Below are 20,258 nucleotides of genomic sequence, written 5' to 3'. Positions count from 1 at the left end.
TGTGTGTGTGTGTGTATGTGAGAAAGAAAGAAGGAGAATAGGAATGAATAAGGATTTTAAAAGAGAAATGCTGATGACGGTGGTTAATGATGGAGTCCCAGGGACCTGGCTGGGAGGTGGTTTTTGTGAGGATCTTTGTAGTGCCCTTCAAATCACAAACATTTAGAAGGTATTATCCTGGAGGCAAGGTTGTGACCCTGGGCAAGAAAAGACCAAAGAAGCCAATTTATATCTCTAAATCCCCAGATTCAGAGAAAACATACCAAAAAGCTAAAGAAATTAGCTTTAGTGAGTTTCCCTCTAAAGAAATTTCCCAAAGGCAAATATGTAGAATCGATTTATACTTGTTGCAACAGAAGGAAATTGATGTGACACTGACCGCTGAATAAACACAGCCCTGCTGACTGCAGACTGCAAGAACAGCAGTTGGATTGACATCTTGGTGACACAAGCAGCCCACAGGGGATGCTGGACTCTGGGGACACTCTTTCATGGGTCCCATGGCCTAATAATTGTCAGCAGTATAAGGGGTGATTTCATCTCCAGTCAGAGCTCCTGTAAGTATGGAGAGGGCCTAAGCTTTGGAGATATCCAGCTTGTTTAGAATCTCAAGGAGGGAGCTAGAGTGAAGGTTGTTATACAAAATGCTCCCCAAAACCAAACACATCCTTAGATACATATGCATCCATAAAATTGACCCCGAACCATCCTACCCTCCTATCCACAACACAGGAAGCATCACAGGAAAAGCAGGTGGGATTTAGGAACATTGGCAGGAGCATCACCCACCCCTCAACCCCTAACACACACATATACACCAATCAGGCTCTTTCTTCTTTTTTTCAGGGAAGTTCTGGATATAATCTGCTTTCACTTAGACACAGACACTAGATGCACACAAGGCAGGCAATATGTGTTGCCCCATCTCCTGGCATCACTTGTGACAGTGACTTTTCCATTATCTACCATGCCCCAGGATTGAATCCTTACAGATCGGCCTCTGGGTGATCTAAAGAGTACTGTCCTCTCCTGCCTGCTCCCAACTCTTGGAACAATATTCTTAAACCTGGGGCAGAACAACATCTCTAAGTCCAGAACACAATAATGTATTGGGAACTATTTTTCTCCTCTCTCCACATTTCCACCTTTGCTCTTAGAAAAGGGAATGCCCACCAAACCAATATCCCCATTCTTTGCAGGGATGTGCTAGGAAAAAAACTTTTCATCTTTCATCTACTTCCTTCCTTACTCTTCCCAGGAAGGGAGAGTAGTTTATCTGATTGGGTAGATCACTGAAAGCATGATTTAAATGGATCATGCTTCTTGACTGAGCAAAGTTAGCATCATCAGTCACTGTTCTTCCATGACACATCTCATCTTAGTTCTCTTTCTCTACGCTAGTTCATTCTCTACTGAAATTAACTTACACACACACACACACACACACACACACACACACACACAGAGCCACTTCTGCCTGAACATGAAAAACCATGTGGTAGGCAGAATAATGGCCCCACCAAAATGACTGCATCCTAATTTTAGAACTTGTGAATATATTATGTTACATGGCAAAAGGGACTTTGTGTTAATTTGTTATGGCAGCCCTAGGAAACTAATACAGATTTTGGTATCTAGAAGTGGGGTTCTGCTGTTATGAATGCCTAAAAATACGCAAGTGCCCTTGAAATTGGGAAATGGGCAGAGTCGAAGAATTTTGAACAGCATGATAGAAATGGCCTAGATTACCTTGAACAGGCTGCTAGTAGAAATATGCATATTAATGGCTCTACTAGAGAGGACTCAGAAAAAAAGTGAGGAGCAAACCTAAATTGTCATGAACAGATTGTTGTTACAAATATGGACATTAAAGGTGCTGCCGGTGAGGGCTCAGGTAGAAATAAGGAGCCTGTTATTGGAAACGAAAGGAAAGTGGATCCTTGTTATATAGTGGCAAGAACACACCTTGATTTTAGCCCAGTGAAACTCACTTTGGACTTCTGACTTCCAGAACTGGAAGATAATACTTTGTGTTGTTTTAAGCCATGAAGTTTATGATTAACTTGCTACAGCAGTAATGGGAAATAAATCCAGACCCCCTACGGTTGGCCTAGAATTCAGACAGTAAATAGTCTCTTCCAAGTTACCAAGCTATTCCCTTCATGTATCATGCAGGACAAGGTAATAGTAATGTGTTAAGTGTATAGGGTTCAACAGCAAGCAGACATGGGTTCAAATACTGCCTTTACCACTGCATTTATTTATGAATTCAACAAAATTTATTGAGCATCATTGTGTGCTAGGCATCCTGCTTGACACTGGGAATACAATGGTGAGCAAAAAACATTTTTACTAGCTGTGTGAATGTAAGAAAGCCACTTAATTCTTATGAGCTTTAATTTCTTTATCTGAAACATGGGAATAATAATGTACTTCTCTCAAAGTTAAGTATGCAACACATGTAAAGCGCTTATCACAGTTCTCAATAAATGTCTTCCTTTCTCTTGTTCTAAGAGACTATTTCTACAATTCAGGAGGCAACAGTATGGGATTTAAAGATGCATAAAACTTGAACCAGGCCAGGCGCGGTGGCTCACGCCTGTAATCCCAGCACTTCAGGAGGCCAAGGCGGGCGGATCACGAGGTCAGGAGATGGAGACCATCCTGGCTAACATGGTGAAACCCCGTCTCTACTAAAAATAAAAAAAATTAGCCGGGCATGGTGGCGGGCACCTGTAGTCCCAGCTACTCGGGGAGGCTGAGGCAGGAGAATAGCATGGACCAAGGAGGCAGAGGTTGCAGGGAGCCGAGATCGCACCACTGCACTCTACCAGTCTGGGCGGCAGAGCGAGACTCCATCTAAAAAAAAAACAAAAACCAAAACAAAACAAAACAAAAAAAAACTTGACCCAGCAAAGACCCACTCACTGGAACATATACTTAAAAAAAACAATGTCCTCCGGGCTCTATTTCATGGTTCATCGTCCAACACAGAGCCAAACTCACAGGCTCAAAGGTATCCACCCTAGGGCTGTTTATATACCTAGTGATGCTCTTATCCCCACAAATCTGGACTCTCTGAAAGCAGCTTGATGTGCATCTAATGTAAATCATTAATACTGGCTGAGGCTTCGTCTTACCACAGACCTTTACGGTACTCATCTGACTCCAGGTGATTATGGGAAAAGAGATCCAACAGGTGTGTTCTTGGGTAAGACAGTATTTATGACGCACAGTTGAAAAAGACGAGAGAAGACTTGGGGAATGTCACCTCACTCTTCAGCTTCACACGATACCAACTACAGCAACAGCTCTGGACACAAGATTGGGACAATGTTGGTAGAAAGCCCAAGCTGGTGAACCTTCTTGGAACATCACCAACAAACTTGCTTGTTTAGACTTTCTGTACAGGGCAGACTTTACTTATTTTTAAAGTTTGTTTGTTTGGTTTTTTACAGGTAATGGCATCTATAATTTCAAGACCGAGGGTACATTGTTTGGGATCCAGCAGACAAGGAACACAACGCTAGTTACAATAAACTTCTCTGTGTTCTTAGGTCCACATTTGGTTCTTAAAAGTTACCTTTTCATACCCTAATTTTCTATTATTATGCCTCTTAAGTCTGACTTCTACAAAGCTCTCAATTTCCTGTTTCAAAAGTAGCACAAGCATCCTTCTTCCCCCTTACTTCCTTTAGTATTACCATCTTCAGGACTGACTTTTCCCATCCTTTGCCTAGCCCATGCCCTTGGAGATAGACCATTTCAGACAGGGCTGTTGCTGAGGAAGCTCTTGGTCTCACTGAGATAAATGTGGAATGCCATCTATTTCTGCTCTCCCTCTTTTTCTGATTGTGAGTAATGGAGACTCCAAGTGCTGAGGCAGAGTAAGATTCCTCTCCAGTCCACATACTCATTGCCAGGCTTCCTGGCAGTGACTAATCTTATGGCCCTTTCCTGGGGGGTCCCTAGTCTCTAGCCAGTGCTTGAACTGAATATGTTTCTCCAGATTAGGCAATGACCTTTTCAACTGCAAAGCTGACTGCCTCTGAAGATAAAATTTTCACGTTCCTTTGAAATCTGGGCAGAATTTATTTTAAAATATTGCCATGAAAGACCCTTGCTGTCACTAGGGCAGACTTTCATTTTTAGTTTACTTGTATCAGTGAGGCTAAGGACAGGGCTTGCCAGAGCCGTAAAACTTAAAGGAATTACAAACTATCTTCCTCCTCTGCCCTCAACCCAGGTTATAAGCAGGTCTTTCTTGTTGAAGCACCTCCCAGGAGGAGTTCCAAGCCTACCAATTCTAAACAATCTCAGCAATTTTTCCCACAGAGTGAAGTGCAGACTCTCCACCCTCCGTATCCTCTTTCCCACAAAGCTCTCAGTCACACAGGTGGCCCATCACCTTTGAGCTGAGGCAGGTGGCAAAGTTGGTGAGCCCCCACTTCCTTGGCCCTTTGTGACACTGACATCTCCCCAGCAGAAACTTGAATCTCCCTTTTGACAAGGGGCTTAAAACTTCAGCTACAAAGAATGGTATATAAAGAAAGCTAGAAGGGAGTGTAATTCAGAAACTTTCCTGTTTTATGCAACCCTCTTAAACAAAAGAAGGGATAAAGTGTTTTATTTTTCAAGATATATTCAAAAGTTGTTTCTCCTGACAAGGTTTTCAGGGGCCAGACTGTATTGCTTCAATGTAGCTGGCATATTAAAGGAATCAATGATAACTGAAGAAACTATAGTAAGTCTCTATTCCCTTACCCTGCATTAGCCTGCTTCTCTCCATCATGGGGCTTGAAGGAAACTGCAGCCTAAGAGAACAGTGTTGCTCTATTCTCCTCGCTACACTCTCTAAAATGTTGTATCCAGGAGCATACATCTGAGTGCATATGAGACTGGATAGGTTTCAGGAGACACGTGATCTCTATTTGGGGCTACTGTTATGGAAGAAACTCTTTTATTATGTATTATGGTCTTAATCATGACTGTATTCTGCCCAGGCCACCAATCCTAGAATAATTACCATGGGCCAAATGAGAGGTCCAAGGAAATACAGAGCGTCTAGGGAAAGAACTATCTTAGAATCTTTTCATAAACAAAAATGTTTAATTTCAGAAAACCAGGAAATCTCCATTCTAGTCTTTTATTTACATGACCATTAAAAGTGGAAGGTACAGAGTGTTTTCCCAAGAACAAGATGAAGAAAGTCATGAATGGATGGAGCCAGCAAAGACTTAAGTAAGCTTCATGGCTTCTCCTAGGTAGAGGATGCTAATTCCCGTTCCCACACCCTTGCTTCCTCCCTTCAGGTCAATCCAAAACAAACAAATTCTTTATCATAAGCTGCAAAGAGAATTCCAGCAAACACAACGAATTTCACACCCCCAGAAAGTAAAAGTGCATCTTACGAGGACTTACTTTCCTCAGGTAGAGAAAGCTAAGCCAAGCTGGCACTCCTGGGCTGTCAGATGGCAGGTGAGAGCGAAGGATACTCACAGGCGGGAGCTGCCCCACTCACACAGATCCCTGACCTCATTTGTTTTTTTCCTAATAAGGATATGCACACACCTCCCAGGACTGTCATTGCTATGACAACGGCAGAAGTTGAGGTTGAACAGGTTAGTGGAACAGCATGCTTTCTAAATTCTCCAACAAGGCCTGAGGCTGCACTCACTCATGAAATGGAAAAATTCATGTTGACAGTGCTCCTAAATAGATTCCAAAAAACTTAAGGATCATGCTTTCTTTCTGGGGAAGGACCAGAGATGGAGTCTCCATGGAGTCTTTCTATGGGGAGTTGGTTTTGTCAGAGAGGTAAGAATCCTTGAGACAATTAAGATTATAAATCCCCATATAAAACTAGGGCACATAAACTGTGTCCATTTTCCACAGAGTAAAGAGATGTGGCAAATCAGGGCAAAAGCAATCCCCTAAGGAAACAAAGAGACAGGCACTTAAAAAAATCTTCTCTATAGCAGATTCTTCCCACAGAGAATACTCAGAACAACCTGGGTCTAAATTTTGAAGCTGAAGGATAGACTCATACCTTGAAAAATCATTTAAAAATAGCTACTGTTTACTAAACCCTTATTGTTCTTCAGATTCTGCAATGTATGTGCATTATCTCATCTCATTTTTGCAAGAACCCTATAAGGTACACACCACTATTATCCCCATTTTATAGAGAAAGAAACTGAGAATCAGGAAAGTTAAGTAATGTTCCCAGGAACATACAATTACTGAGTGGCAGAGGTAGAATTCAGAAAGGGTCACTGACTCCCAAGCTTGAGCTCTTAACAATTATCTCTCGGGCATGGGAAAAGGCCCCCTTCTTCTCACAAGAACCATAAACAGATGGCTTCTGTGCATGGATTCTCAGCCTGTAATGATATAAGACAACCTCAGGAATATTGACCTTAGAGCAGTTCTTAAACTTTAGAGTAGATTGGTATCACATGGAAGGCTTTTTAAAACATAGACTGCTGGGTCCTATTCCTGAGAATGCCTTTCTTTCTTTTTTTCTTTTTCTTTTTTTTTTTTTTGAGATAGAGTCTCACTCTGTCACCCAGGCTGGAATGCAGTGGTGCGATCTCAGCTCACTGCAACCTCCACCTCCAGGTTTCAAGCAATTCTCCTGCCTCAGCCTCCCGAGTAGCTGGGATTACAAGCGCCCGCCACCATGCCCAGCTGATTTTTGTAATTTTAGTAGAGATGGGGTTTCGCCATGTTGGCCAGGCTGGTCTTGAACTCCTGACCTCAAGTGATCTGCCCGCCTTAGCCTCCCAAAGTGCTGGGATTACAGGCACGAGCCACCACACCCAGCCTCCATCCTGAGAATTTCTGATTCATTAGTCTAGGATAGAGCCTAAGAATCTGCATTTCTAACAAGTTTCCGGGTATTGTTGGTGTTGCTGCTCCTTTGAGAACCATTGTCTAAACCAAGGTTCTCCAACTAAGCCTCATTGCCTTAGTGGTTTCCCCTACCTAACTAATCTTTCGCTGTTTAGTCCCAGATCCCCTGGGGTCTTGAGAAACTATAATGTTATCTTCTGCAGTGCTGTGTGTTTTGAAATTTTCTGAACTTTTCTGAAGATAGTTCAGAAAATTTCAAAACTTTTCAAAATTTTGAAAATTTCAAAATTTCCCACTCTAAAACTAATGTACTGTTGCCTTAGGTAAGGCCTGAGATCCCCTGAAATGTAGAAAAAGGAGCTGGAAGAACCAATGACAGATAACAAAGCAGCCTGGCCTACTGAAGCCAGACCAGTTCCCTCACAGACAGAGGCAGTCCTTTTATAACCTCTGGGATTGCCTCTAGGAACTGATCACAAGAGGGCATTCATTAAAACCACTTCAGGGCATTCGTATTCCTGAAGTTAAAAAGAGCTGTAACATGAGCGACTGGCCCTTTAATGTCCCTCCCAACCCCCAAACACATTCTTCCATCTGAAGAAGAGGCTGCAACCGTATTCCCTGCATTCCCAATTTAGCTAATTTTCTCTCTCTGCTCAGTCTCAAGGGAAGCTGAAAGGAAATAAGAAAGCCTGTGGTCCGGGTCTGCTCACACAAAGGGGAGGCTAGAGAAAGGGGCCAGTAATCAGGATTAACCAATTTAATGCCTGATTTGTTTATCCCGCAGAAAACATCACTTGGTGATGCCCTTGTTGATCCCTTCAGAGTGTGGCATCTTTATCTTAGGCTTTTGCAGACTGTGAAAATAAATGAACAGTTTCTCAACAAAGCAAAAGAATTCATCAGTGAGGCCGGGCACAGGGGCTCACGCCTGTAATCCCAGCACTTTGGGAGGCCAAGGTGAGTGGATCACGAGGTCGGGAGATTGAGACTATCCTGGCTAACACGGTGAAACCCATCTCTACTAAAAACACAAAAAATTAGCCAGGTTTGGTGGCACACGCCTGTAGTCCCAGCTACTCAGGAGGCTGAGGCAGGAGAATCCCTCAAAACCAGGAGGCGGTGGTTGCTGTGAGCCAGTATCGTGCCACTGCACTCCAGCCTGGGGGACAGAGTGAGACTGTCTCAAAAAAAAAAAAAAAAAAAAAATTAGACATTTATTAACTATATGTCAAGCACTATGCTCAGTTCTTTTTTCTCCTTTAGTCATAGTAACTCAATAAAACAGGTGTTATTACTATTGCTACACCCAATTTACAGAAAGGGTAATTAAGAAAATATGAATTCAGGCAGTTTGTCTATGCTCACTCAGCAAGTAAGCTTGGGATTAGAATTCAACTCAAATCTGACTCGAAATCATAATCTTAATCTTTATGCCATATTCCCTCCAAGCAGTGCAGAACATGTATTGAGTCTTAAAAGCCTAAAAGTACCAGAAAGACGGGGAGAAAGTAGAGAATCCCTTTAACTTTACATCATTGATGCAGAGGTATGTATTGAAAAGTATGATTAGGTTGCCACGGAGTAGCTGGAAGATGTAAGCCCTATCCAGCATAGTCCATGAAGACTGTGACTCATGTGTCAGCAGCCAGGCACAGTTCTGGATAAAATGGGTTATACAAGAGGGGCTGGGACAGTAAAAAAGGGAACAAGGAGATCCCCTCCTCTATCTCTGTAAAAAAGATAGGTTCTTAACATTTTTTGAATCTGAAAGAGGGACCTGGCCAGATGTATGAAATATCAATACATGGTTCCTGATCCACATTTACCTAGGAATACACATCAACCAGCATCACCACTGGGAGGGAGAATGTATTCAAAGTTAGTTTTTGGCTCACCAGGTCGACCTACAATGCCTCCATAAGAGCAAGAAAAACTGAAACAAAGGCAGGGTAGAAAGTCATGATTTCACGTGGCTTCTTTGGGAAATTCTCACCTTCCCAGATGCTTCCACATCCTGCAACACTTGGCAATCTAAAACCACTTCCTCCTCCATCATGTCTTCACTCCGTCATTGGCATTGAGGGTACAGATTTGTCAATGAACTATTTTGTGTTCTTTCCCTTGCAATCTGGCAATATTAGCTCTCTAATGAATTGCTTCAACTTGTATATTTTTTGGACAAATGTGACTTTTAGTTGAATTGTGCAACATCCATAAATAGCAAATCCTGGCTGATTAGAATCAATGAACGCCCTTAGAGTTGCCAGCAAAAAATGGGCCCTTAGCTGCATGTTACTTAATAATTTGAAAGGCATCTGATTATTTTTGGGAAAAAACCTTTTACATACACATTCTATGTCATCTGTTATGTATGTAGATATGTATTTGAATTTGAACGGATTCTTGCAAGCCAGCCATGTTACGAATATAAGTGCCAGATATACTTGGATTTGCAACTAAACACATTTGGGTTTGAATCCTACCCTCTGCCACTTACAAGCTATGTGAACTTGGGTACATTGTTTAATCTCTCTGTCTCTGCAGTTTCTCGTATGTAGAATAGATATAATAAATCCCTTGCAAGCTTGACTTAAAGAAAAAATGAGACCACACATACAATGTACTTGGCACAGTATCAAGGCATATTATGGCTTAATAATTAGTAACTACTATTATCATCATGATGTTCTATTAATAGAGGATTAGAGTAGACATATTTTGTGTCTCTACCAACACTTAATCTTCCCTTTCTGAAAACTGCCACAGCTATGGGCCTCCAAAGCCATATTTCTATTACATGACCCTGCTTTAGTGATAGGGCAAGAATAAGGATACCAAGGAAATGTGAGTTTAAGCAATTTTCCTATACTCACCCAGTCATTAGGTTTTTTACACAACTTGGCAGGTTCTCTTTCCTGAAAGTTTGGATTAGGAAAGGGTCCCTATTATTCCTCTAAACTAAGAAATTGTGAGGCGATCATGTTTGGCAACATGCATGCCAAGGCACTAAAAGTCAGTCTGCAGAATGTTGTTGATGTGCAGAGAGAAGCAGATTAACTTTGACTTGAACTCAAAACAATGCCTTGGTTCTGATAACTTTCCACTTCCATGAGAAACCATCTTCCTTCCTTCCTCTTCTTTCCTTCCTTCCTTCCTTCCTTCCTTCCTTCCTTCCTTCCTTCCTTCCTTCCTTCCTTCCTTCTCTTTCTTTCCTACTTTTTCTCTTTCTTTCCTTACTACTTTGGGTGGGTTTCCATAGTCTTCAACCAAAAGATCTTTGTTAACAGTGTCATCTCTGTGCATAAGGCCACCAGATCTTCTCAGCATGTCTTGGATGGCATTTGAAAGGTACCTGATTTAAACAAACAAACAAATCCCAAAAACTTCATACACATACACACACGTGCACACTTTTCTTATGTTATCCTTTTTCAACTCCTGAAAAGCATTAGGTATAAAATCAAAATAATCATATATGTAAGGAAATCATGTATGTATGGAAAAAAGGGAAGAACAAAAAGATAAAAGAAAAAGAGCCATCAACATTCCTGATTTTACAAAAATAGGTCATCTGATCACTTTCTAGAACCCAAGAAAGAATGGAGAGACCCCCAGCTCTTTACCTGGTGTTGCACTGGATACTGTTGGCCACTGCTGATCAGGCCCTCCTGGACCAGCCCGTAGAATGCCAGCCTCCTCTAGGTGCACAGAGCTGAATAAACACACAGACCCAGATAACAGTTAGATCATAAATGCTTTCCCAGCTCTTCTTCCACCCTCAGAAATTGCTTACATCTATGAAGACAGGGCTGCAGCTAACACATTCTGCTCATGCTTGAACTGAAGCAATTATTGCTGAGCAGTCACCCTGCATAAACTGCAGAAGCATTGCTGACTTACTTACTGCCTGCTATACTATTCCAGGAATACACATGTTCTATCTTTATGGCAATTTTGTTTCTTATTAACGCCATGTAGTGCTCACTAAATCTAACAGGAAGCCCATCAGAGGACTAAGCCATTTTAACATCTCGATGCTGAAGCAGATGAGGAGGGCTTGTTCTCAAAAGCTCCAAGACTCTCCTGTAGGTTCTCTTGTTCTCGAGTTCTCTATTCTAAAGAAGAAAACACACTAAAATTATTTTCTGATAATTGGAGTATTGTTCCAATTTGGCTATCCAATTAATTCTTAACCTTATTTTCTATTTTACTCTTTCTATATCTTTTAGGCATAGATGACCCACCCTGTATTTCCTGAGACTAGAGAAACCTGATCACCACCACTCACAGATCTCAGTTCAGAAGAGACTAATTCAGCATAAAACATTGCTGGGAGTGAGACACAAAATGGGAGACATTTAGAGGCAAGCAGAGATAGAACATAAACTGTTCAAGAGAAAAGAGAACAAGGTGCAGTATTCATTTACGTATGTCTAATACTAACACATATTAATCTCTCAAATATTTGTTGGATGGATGAATGAATGAATGAATGATGGAAGGAAGAAATAAGTGGGATCCTAAGAGAAAATGTCCAAGAAAATCCTCATCAAAATTAGAGGACCCTTTAATTTAATTTAATTTAATTTAACTTAATTTAATTTAATTTTGAGACAAAGCCTCACTCTGTCACTCAGGCTGGAGTACAGTGGCGGGATCTCAGCTCACTGCAACCTTGGCCTCCCAGGTTCAAGCAATTCTCCTGCCTCAGCCCTCCAAGTAGCTGGGACTACAGGCACCCGCCACCATGCCTGGCTCATCTTTGTATTTTTAGTAGAGACGGGGTTTCACTATATTGACCAGTGATCATTTGTTTCTTCGTCCTTCCCATTTGGTTTCCAAAGACATTTGCAAATAATGAATCTTTTATTTGGCCCCATGGCATGGATACTAGATCACCTCCAGAAATAATGGTAGTTAATCAATTACTGTCAGAGAGACAAAGTAGAGAGAGCAAAATTATATTTAATCTGAGTCTTAGACTAATGCTGTTACTCTAGGTTAATTTAAAGTAAGCTAGGTTTGGTCTCCAGATATCCAATAAAAGCCCTTTACATGGCTCATCCTCTGAAGAACCCATGTCATTGATGACAATAAGATAGCAACAGATGGGAAAGATGAGGACACTCTAATAGGCATGAACATGAACAACAACAGTAATCAGTTATTGAGGGTAATAGGATGTAACAGTCAATGTGAGATTAAAAAAAAAAAACAAGGTAGACAACATGTATGTAAATACATTGTACAATGTACCCAATTCTCAAAGCATGAGTATTAATTATTGTTTTTAAAGGAGGAAAAGAAAGCATAGGTAGAGAGGGATGAAGGAGGTTGAAATTACTTCCCTGTAGAAATTTTGATGGGAGAAAATACACAGCGGCCTGTTTCTGTGATTTTACAGAGGACTCTATATTCCAGCACTTGATAAGCATTTGGCACTGACCATTTGCAATCTTTCAAGGAATAGACACAGGGACAAAAAAATTGCATTGTCCTGGCAAAGTACCTGAAGCTTTTTAGTTTTCACAGCTGCTTCTGGTCTATGGAGACACAGTTTATCTGAGCCATACCAAGTTAAGGTTACTTCTGAGTGAACGAGGAGGGAAATACATACCTGTGCATGCCTGCTCTCAGGGAAGCAGAGTAACGCCAGTCAGGGTTGGGCTGTCGTGGCTGCAAAATCACAAAGAGAGTTTTCTGTTAAAATGACAAGACAATGTTCTCCTGGGGATGCTGTTAAAATTAAATATTTCCGGGCATCTAAAAAAAGTACTGAATGAGCCATTTCACATGTAACTCTATGATAATATCTATATACATAGCACTTTAGAAGAAAATTAGTTCATCAGAGTCCTTACACAGATTAGATACCCTGGAAGACCAGATTTAATAATCTTGTAAAGGCCAGCTTTGGCTTTGCCTTGCCCAATACACATCTGTGTTCTTAAAACACTACGGGAAGAACAGTCTGTTTTGAGAAAGGAAAAGCTTTCATTGCTTTTGCCCTCAAGTGCCCCATTCCCAATTCAGTATCACAGCTATAACAGGGCACATGGCTACACAAGTTCTGCTGGCCTGGCTGGACTGCAGAGGACTGCAATCTGCTGCTGGCTTTGCAGACTGCAGCATATTTGACCCAGGGCGGATGTGCCCAGTCATAACCCCAGCAACTGATAACAGCCTCTTTGCTGACTGAAGAGGGATAGCAGGGAGAGGAAAACAAACTACTGCAGAGTTTGACCTTGTTTTGCTACCTAATCCTTTTCATAAACTTGTACTTGTTCCTGCTCCTTCCTGAGTGCTTTCCCTCCTCACTGAATCACTGTTCACTAAGCTCTGATTGTTTAACAGGGAGTAGCTGAAATCCAAGAAAAACCTGCTATATTTTGCAACAGTTGTGTATTGGAAAGATCTGTTGCCCTCTCTCTACAAACTGTCAGTCTGAAGGGGGAGAACAAAGAGGAAAATATGGGCACCCAAAGACTTAAAGACTGTTGGGGGAGTTACGCGCTGGTTAGAAGCTACTCAGAAATCACTGAGACATCATCAGTCATCATCACTGTCTTGTATCAGTAAGCAAAAATGTCACTGTGAAAAACTTGTGACACTCCTCTAGATGTGTTTTCATGGGTGGAGATTAAGGTAGCCCTGTCACTGAATATTGAGGTATAGCTGAATGAAAAAATGGGGGATAAAAGTTGTATTTTGTATTTTCCTCTACATTATACTTACCATATTTGGTAGAAACAAAGCCATAGTAACATCAATAGACCATTCCAACCTACCAATAATTCTTATTCCTATCATTCATATAGTTCCTTCAAGGGATGCAAAGTATTTAATAAACACATTTCTTCATAACACCCAGGAGAGAAATGATCACCATCTCAATTTTCAGACAGATTTGTGAATGGCTACATGATATTTGGTATTCAGAGAATTAGCCAAAGTCAGGCCCAGAAAAAGTTACAACTCTGGGACAATTTACCTCAATGGTCCTCACACACTTACTGCTCTCTCTATTCTACCAATCTGCTAGCAAGATATGCATATGCAAGCTGCTTCCTCCTTTGTTTTTGAGTTCACAAAATGCTATGGATATTCCATATAACATAGCATAAAATTATCTACAGACCAAAGGAGTTTCCATTATCTACTAGCAGTGTTAGAGGGAACAAGAGAAAATGTTTGCAAATCATCTTATAAACCTGGAAATATGACTGAAATACTTTTTATCAATCAATCATCATCACCATCTCTCCCCTCGCCATCAGGAGCACTATCGTTAGCTTGTCAGCTGAGAGAACCTTTCTTCAAGAAAGACTGTAACATCTGCTGAGAAATGTTGCCAATTTTTCCATGATTGGGTAACATTCATGATGAAAATTGCTGCAACTTGATCTTTGGAATGAAATCATCAAACTCATTTTGCTGAAAGGCACAGTTCTAGCAGGACTGACCAGGAAACTCAGTTCATTATACAATCTCACTTCCCCAATGACACATTTAATTTGTCATGCTGCTATTTTCTATACTAGTCCATCAGCAACAATATCCTTCTCAGATTCATTTGCCAAAATCACAGTAAGATTTCTTATGGCAATAAGATCAGGCAGGGAAAAGGAAAGGAAGAAAGCATATAATATGTTTTAAGTAGCTACACAGAACTAGATTTTGCACTTTATTACATACTGTTGCATGTATCCTAATTCTTTCTTTGTCAGTAAACTCTATGAAAGGGATTATATCTGTTTTACTCATTAGACACATGCATATCTTCAGATATTCAAAAAAGCATAGCTATATAGTCAGAGTCTAGCAGGCTTCTGGCATTTTTAAATGTGTTTAAAATGGTTTTAAAAATGTGTTTAAATAAATGAACTATAATGCATAAGTCAACATTATTGTACTTAAATTGCAAAAATGAGACATCTGAACTTTAGAGAGATTAAATTACTTGCCTGATTGCTGAGTTCAGCTGACAGTCATGTTTAGGTCCCCTTAACACAAAAGTCTGTGTTTTACTTCATTTATTTATTTGTTCATTTATTTATTTATTTTTGAGACAGGGTCCTACTCTGCCATTTAGGCTGGTGTGCAGTGGTGCAATCTCGGCTGCCTGCAACCTCTGCCTCCAGGGTTCAAGCAATTCTTCTTCCTCAGTCTCCCTAGAAGCTGGGATTACAGGCACCTGCACCTACCACTGTACCTGGCTAAATTTTGAATTTTTAGTAGAGATGGGGTTTCACCATGTTGGCCAGGCTGGTCTTGAACACCTGACCTCAGGCAATCCACCCTCCTCGGCCTTCCAAAGTTCTGGGATTACAGGCTTGAGCCACTGTGCCCAGCCAAAAGTCTGTGTTTTAAATAAATTTACATGAAATTACATATATTTTTCTTCTTTCTCTTTTTTACTTCTGAGTTTTCAGGATATTGATTTAAAACAACACAAAACTAAAAGTAAAAAAAATGTACATGAGTTTCATCCAGAACTTGATTAAACTTGGAAAAATTCAAGTTGAAAGGTTGACTACTGATATATCTGACACAGTAAGACATATATTACTATCACAATTTCAATCATAGTTGAAATAACTGTGATTGTTTAGTTCTTTAATACTTAGATGGTACCTCCCAGGACTATGCTTACTTTCTATTGGTAAAGAATTCCAATATGTCCTATTGCTTCAAAGGTTAGTCTTTTGGTAGAATAATGGTCACAAAACTCCATATGTAGAAAAATTCAATTAGGTAGTCCACATGGGTGATGTAGTATTACTGAAGAATAAGAATATACTTCAGTTCCTATTAAAATTATAAAAAAAGATTTAATTTATCTTGTAATGATATTATTTGTGATTTATAACATAGGATATTTGAGCTACGGAAGGATGAATCACTTCTTCTAAGATTTAAAGTAAAATAAGTTTAAAATACCCTATTTTATTAATAAACTCACACAACTACTCCATGAAATAATATGCTATCTTCGTACCACGGAAATCCATGCGGAAGACATCAATAAATTGCCCTCTGGGACATAAGACTGCATATAATATCTCCTTTTCCTTCCTAACAGAACTCTACTAAGAATATATCCACTGCAGATTTTTCATAGTGCTATTTTGTGAACATTGATATAAACTGATAGGCAGAATTCCAAGATGGCCCCAAGATCCCTATATTCTGGTGTGCACACCCTGAATAATCTCCAAGACTGTGATTGTGATGGATCTTATTCCCATGATTACATTATGTTATGTAGCACAGTTGGCTTTAAGAAAGGCAGATCATCTGGATGGGACTGACATAATCACATGAGCTCTTTAAATCTGGGTCTAGAGGTCAGAGACAGAAATCAGAGAGATCTGAAGCATAAGAGGGATCCATGTGAGGGAAGATTCTCCAGTGCCAGCCCTAAAGATGGGGCAGACCACGGGACAGGAGTCCTGAGTCCTCAGTTCTCTAGGAACTGAGAGTGATCCCAGGCCAATAGTAAGTAGGAAAACAGAGATCTCAGTCCCCAAGCAACTGGATTCTGCAATCTGAATGAGCTCAATAGTGGATTCTTACTAAGAGCCTGCAAAAGAGAACACAGCCCAGCTGTGTTCATTTCGGCCTTGACAATACCTGAGCAGACAACTCAGCCACATGGTACAGGACTGTGACATAACAAATAGATGGTGTTTTAAAACAATTACTTGTGGTAATTTGTTACAAAGCACCAGAAAAGGGATACATAGACTGTTGCTCATTAAGGCAAAAGGGAATATAACATTCAAAATAATCATTATGTTGCATATTGGTCTTCTAGTATATAAAAATGAGGGCTGGGTACAATGGCTCACACCTGTTATCCCAGCACTTTGGGAAGCCAAGGCGGAGAGATCACTTGAGGTCAGGAGTTCGAGACCAGCCTGACCAACATGGTGAAACCCAAAAATACAAAATTAGCCAGGCATGATGGCGCATGCCTGTAATCTCAGCTACTTGGGAGGTTGAGGCAGGAGAATCGCTTGAACCCTGGAGGCAGAGGTTGCAGTGAGCCAAGATCATGCCATTGCACTCCAGCCTGGGCAACAAGAGCAAAACTCCATCTCAAGAAACTAAAATAAAATAAAACAAAAAGGTAATACATTTGAGAATTCTGGGTGGAATACTTTCCTCTGAATGTAGCCATTTAAAATCCTAATTTACAGGAGCAGGAAAGTAAAATAAACATAACTTTAGAACATACCTAATGGGTTCCAGTACAACAGAAAGTGCTAGGTCTGTTTAGTTCTGGATGCATAGCCTGCCAGCACAGCAGCTACTCTCTCACTCACAGTTGTATCTCCTCGGAGCCCAGAGTTCTGACACTGGAAGGCCAGAAAGGAACTGGTGGTGCTTATAAGACAAGGAACTAAGATTTCTCTTTACCTTTGCAGTGCTGGATATTCCTTTGCATTTGTCAAGTTAAAATTCTTGAAAGAAAAACCCTTGTATAATTTTCAGGTTAGCAGATTTAAAACAAAAGAATCCTTTTGACCTTTAATTTTTGAAGTCATGGTTATAGATTATACTGCTCCAAATATTATATGAATAAGCTAAATTTATAGTCATATTGTCATATGCACAAAACATTGATCCAGGTGAAGTTCTGTAAAAACCACATTTAAAGAAACCTGTAAAACGCCATCATATTCAGCTAAACCTCTGGGTTTGGTGACAGGAATCGTTCCTCAAACATTTGCAAATTGACATTATTCTGACCTCTCATTGAGAGCAAAAATTGGTAGGCAACCAAGGTAAGTATCTAGAACTGACTTTGCTATTCTGTCAAGTAGACAGCATGCCAATAGGCCACGTATAATATGCCAGGCTGTGTCCCTGCAGAGTGTTCTGAGTTAGACCAGATGCCCATGTGATGGCTCACTCCTGGGTCAGAAGGAAACAGTAGGCCAATGACATTCAAGCTACAATGAATAGATTTCTTCTTCAGTCAGAATGTGTACCAGATAAAGAGACAGAGAAGAGCTCAGCCATAATTCCATCTGGCTCAGCAGTCTGTAGAAAAACTGAGGAAGGAGGTAATTGAAATAAATTATTGTATCTTCAGACCAAAGAAAATAAACTTTTTCTCAGAAGAACAGTCCTATGACCGATATGAAGTTTGCAAACTAAAACAGCCCCAGTCATTATGAAGTGACTACCAGAGGATGAAAAACTGGAGTGGAAGTTCATAGATATGATTTCTTTGTCTATTCTGACCATTGTACAATTTTTATAAATTCACTACCACGTCACTTTACACTGAGTGTAAACTCTGTTCCAGGATAGAGTCATCAGTTAGAAAAGTCAGTGCTGGGGGAAATAAACTGAAAGAAAAATTAACTCTTTCAGGTCACTATATCTGGAATTAGGGTGAATACGCACACATAGTGGCAGAAATAACTGAAGGTTTGGTGACTACACATTGCTTTAAAATAAGTGAAAGTGAACGCAAACTTAACTCATCTCTGCTACTCTTTTGTAAATTGTACATGTTGTGCCAACTGGGCCCACTGATACGCTATTGGACAAATCTACTAGAGCACTCAAAGTGACTCATTAGCAATCACAACACCACGACCACAAAAGCACAGAATCTACCTTAAGATTTGGTTTCCTTTGCCGGGCATGGTGGCTCACACCTGTAGTCCCAGCACTTTGGGAGGCCAAGGCAGGTAGATCACAAGGTCAAGAGATTGAGACCATCCTGGCCAACATGGTGAAACCCCATCTCTACTAAAAATACAAAAATTAGCAGGGCATAGTGGCGCGTGCCTGTAATCTCAGCTACTCAGGAGGCTGAGGCAGGAGAATCGCTTTAACCCAGGAGGCGGAGGTTGCAGTGAGCCAGGATTACGCCACTGTACTCCAGCCTGGCAACAGAGTGAGAGACTCCATTTCAAAAAAAAAAAAAAAAATTTTGGTTTCTTTTTATGGAGACTCTGAAGGGAGTGCCAACCAAATTCAGTATCAATTTCAGAAATTTCCAAAGAGAAATTCTGCCCTACTGCCAAATAGTTACTTCAGAATCCTCACTGCATAAGTGATTCATGAAATGAGCTCACTGGGGGTAAAATCTACCAGCAGATTAGAGTCTGGGGTTAAATGCTGATGTTTAATAAGCAACAAGAGAAAAATCAGTGAAATAATAGAAACAAAAGATCTTAACAGGCTTTGCCAATAGTGAAGCAAATAAATAAATACAAATATATTAACGGCATGTACAACATAGTGAGACCCCATCTCTTCCAAAAAACAAAAAAAAAAACCACTAAAAACTAGTCAGACACGGTGGCGCACATCTATGGTCCAAGCTACTCAGGAGGCTGAGGTGTGAGGAATGCTTGAGACCAGGAGGTCAAGGCTGCAGTGAGCCATATTCACGCCACTATACTCCAGCCTGGGTGACAGGCCAAAACTTTGTCTCAAAAAAAAAAAAACAGTAGTAACTCACTGATATGCCCATTTGTTACCTGCTTCTATGTAAGAAATTACTCTTTCTCCAAAAGCAGTTAATACATATGACTAGGTGAATTAGTGATAGCTTAAATGCCTGAATATCCCATATCAAAGGGAATATAAACACTGGAACTTCTGTCTACTCATAGCATTCAAAAAAAGTTTTTGGAGTCAGATGGATACAACTTAAAATAACACTAGCAATGTGACTGTGTATATTACCTAACCTCCCTGAGCTTATTTCCTCATATGCTAGATTTTAACAAATATTTAATGCATCACTTGCAGGTAATGAAATCATATATATATTCAATATTATAATATTCAATATATTGAATAATCTTGAATATTCAAGATTCAATAATACGAGATATATGTGTGTATATATGTATGATATACATATATCTATATAGCAGGGTGGTTAGTGAGTACAAATTCCCTTACTCTTCCTCTCTAATTCCCATCTACTTTTAATGTAGGCACATGGTACTAATTGTACCCCAGGACTCTCCTGCCATCTGTAGTAACCAGGTAGGAAAAAAAGAAAGCCTAACATGGGAATTTAACAGGTTGATCCAGCAATGACGACTTTCAGAACTGAGTGACTTTTGCTCCCATCTTGCCACACTATAACAGTGTGACTCACTCTCTCCCTATAATTGCAAACATTTCTGGAGCTGTAGATCTTGGGGCTCTTCACTGGATTTCCAAAAGTGCCTGGCAGAAATTTGCCTTTATTAAAAATCATGCATTTTCCTGGCAAAATCTCCCCAAAGCAAGCAATTTCTTTTTTTTTTTTTTTTTTTTTTTGAGACGGAGTCTCGCTCTGTAGCCCAGGCTGGAGTGCAGTGGCCGGATCTCAGCTCACTGCAAGCTCCGCCTCCCGGGTTCACGCCATTCTCCGGCCT

The 20,258-nt window shown here is 40.4% G+C and overlaps 1 protein-coding gene across 5 annotated transcripts in view; it reads right to left on the bottom strand.

Annotated features, from left to right (window-relative positions):
- PCDHAC2 (protocadherin alpha subfamily C, 2) overlaps window positions 1-20,258 on the bottom strand; it is a 45,004-nt gene that overhangs the window by 18,390 nt on the left and 6,356 nt on the right. For 2 of the 5 annotated variants that reach the window (XM_028849764.2, XM_028849761.2), the window contains exons 2-3: window positions 12,476-12,534; window positions 10,482-10,570 (exon numbers count right to left, since the gene is read on the bottom strand). In XM_028849764.2, the coding sequence (XP_028705597.1) occupies window positions 10,482-10,570; window positions 12,476-12,534 (148 nt within the window). Of the gene's footprint in view, window positions 1-8,436; window positions 10,571-12,282; window positions 12,535-20,258 lie in introns of all 5 variants that reach the window. The other 3 variants (XR_013394883.1, XR_013394882.1, XR_013394884.1) reach the window with 3 other exon arrangements.

Source organism: Macaca mulatta, chromosome 6, assembly GCF_049350105.2.
Source record: "Macaca mulatta isolate MMU2019108-1 chromosome 6, T2T-MMU8v2.0, whole genome shotgun sequence".
NCBI classification, from domain to species: Eukaryota; Metazoa; Chordata; class Mammalia; order Primates; family Cercopithecidae; genus Macaca; species Macaca mulatta.
Note: the sequence above shows the minus strand (reverse complement) of the source record. Positions and strands in the feature narration are given on the sequence as shown.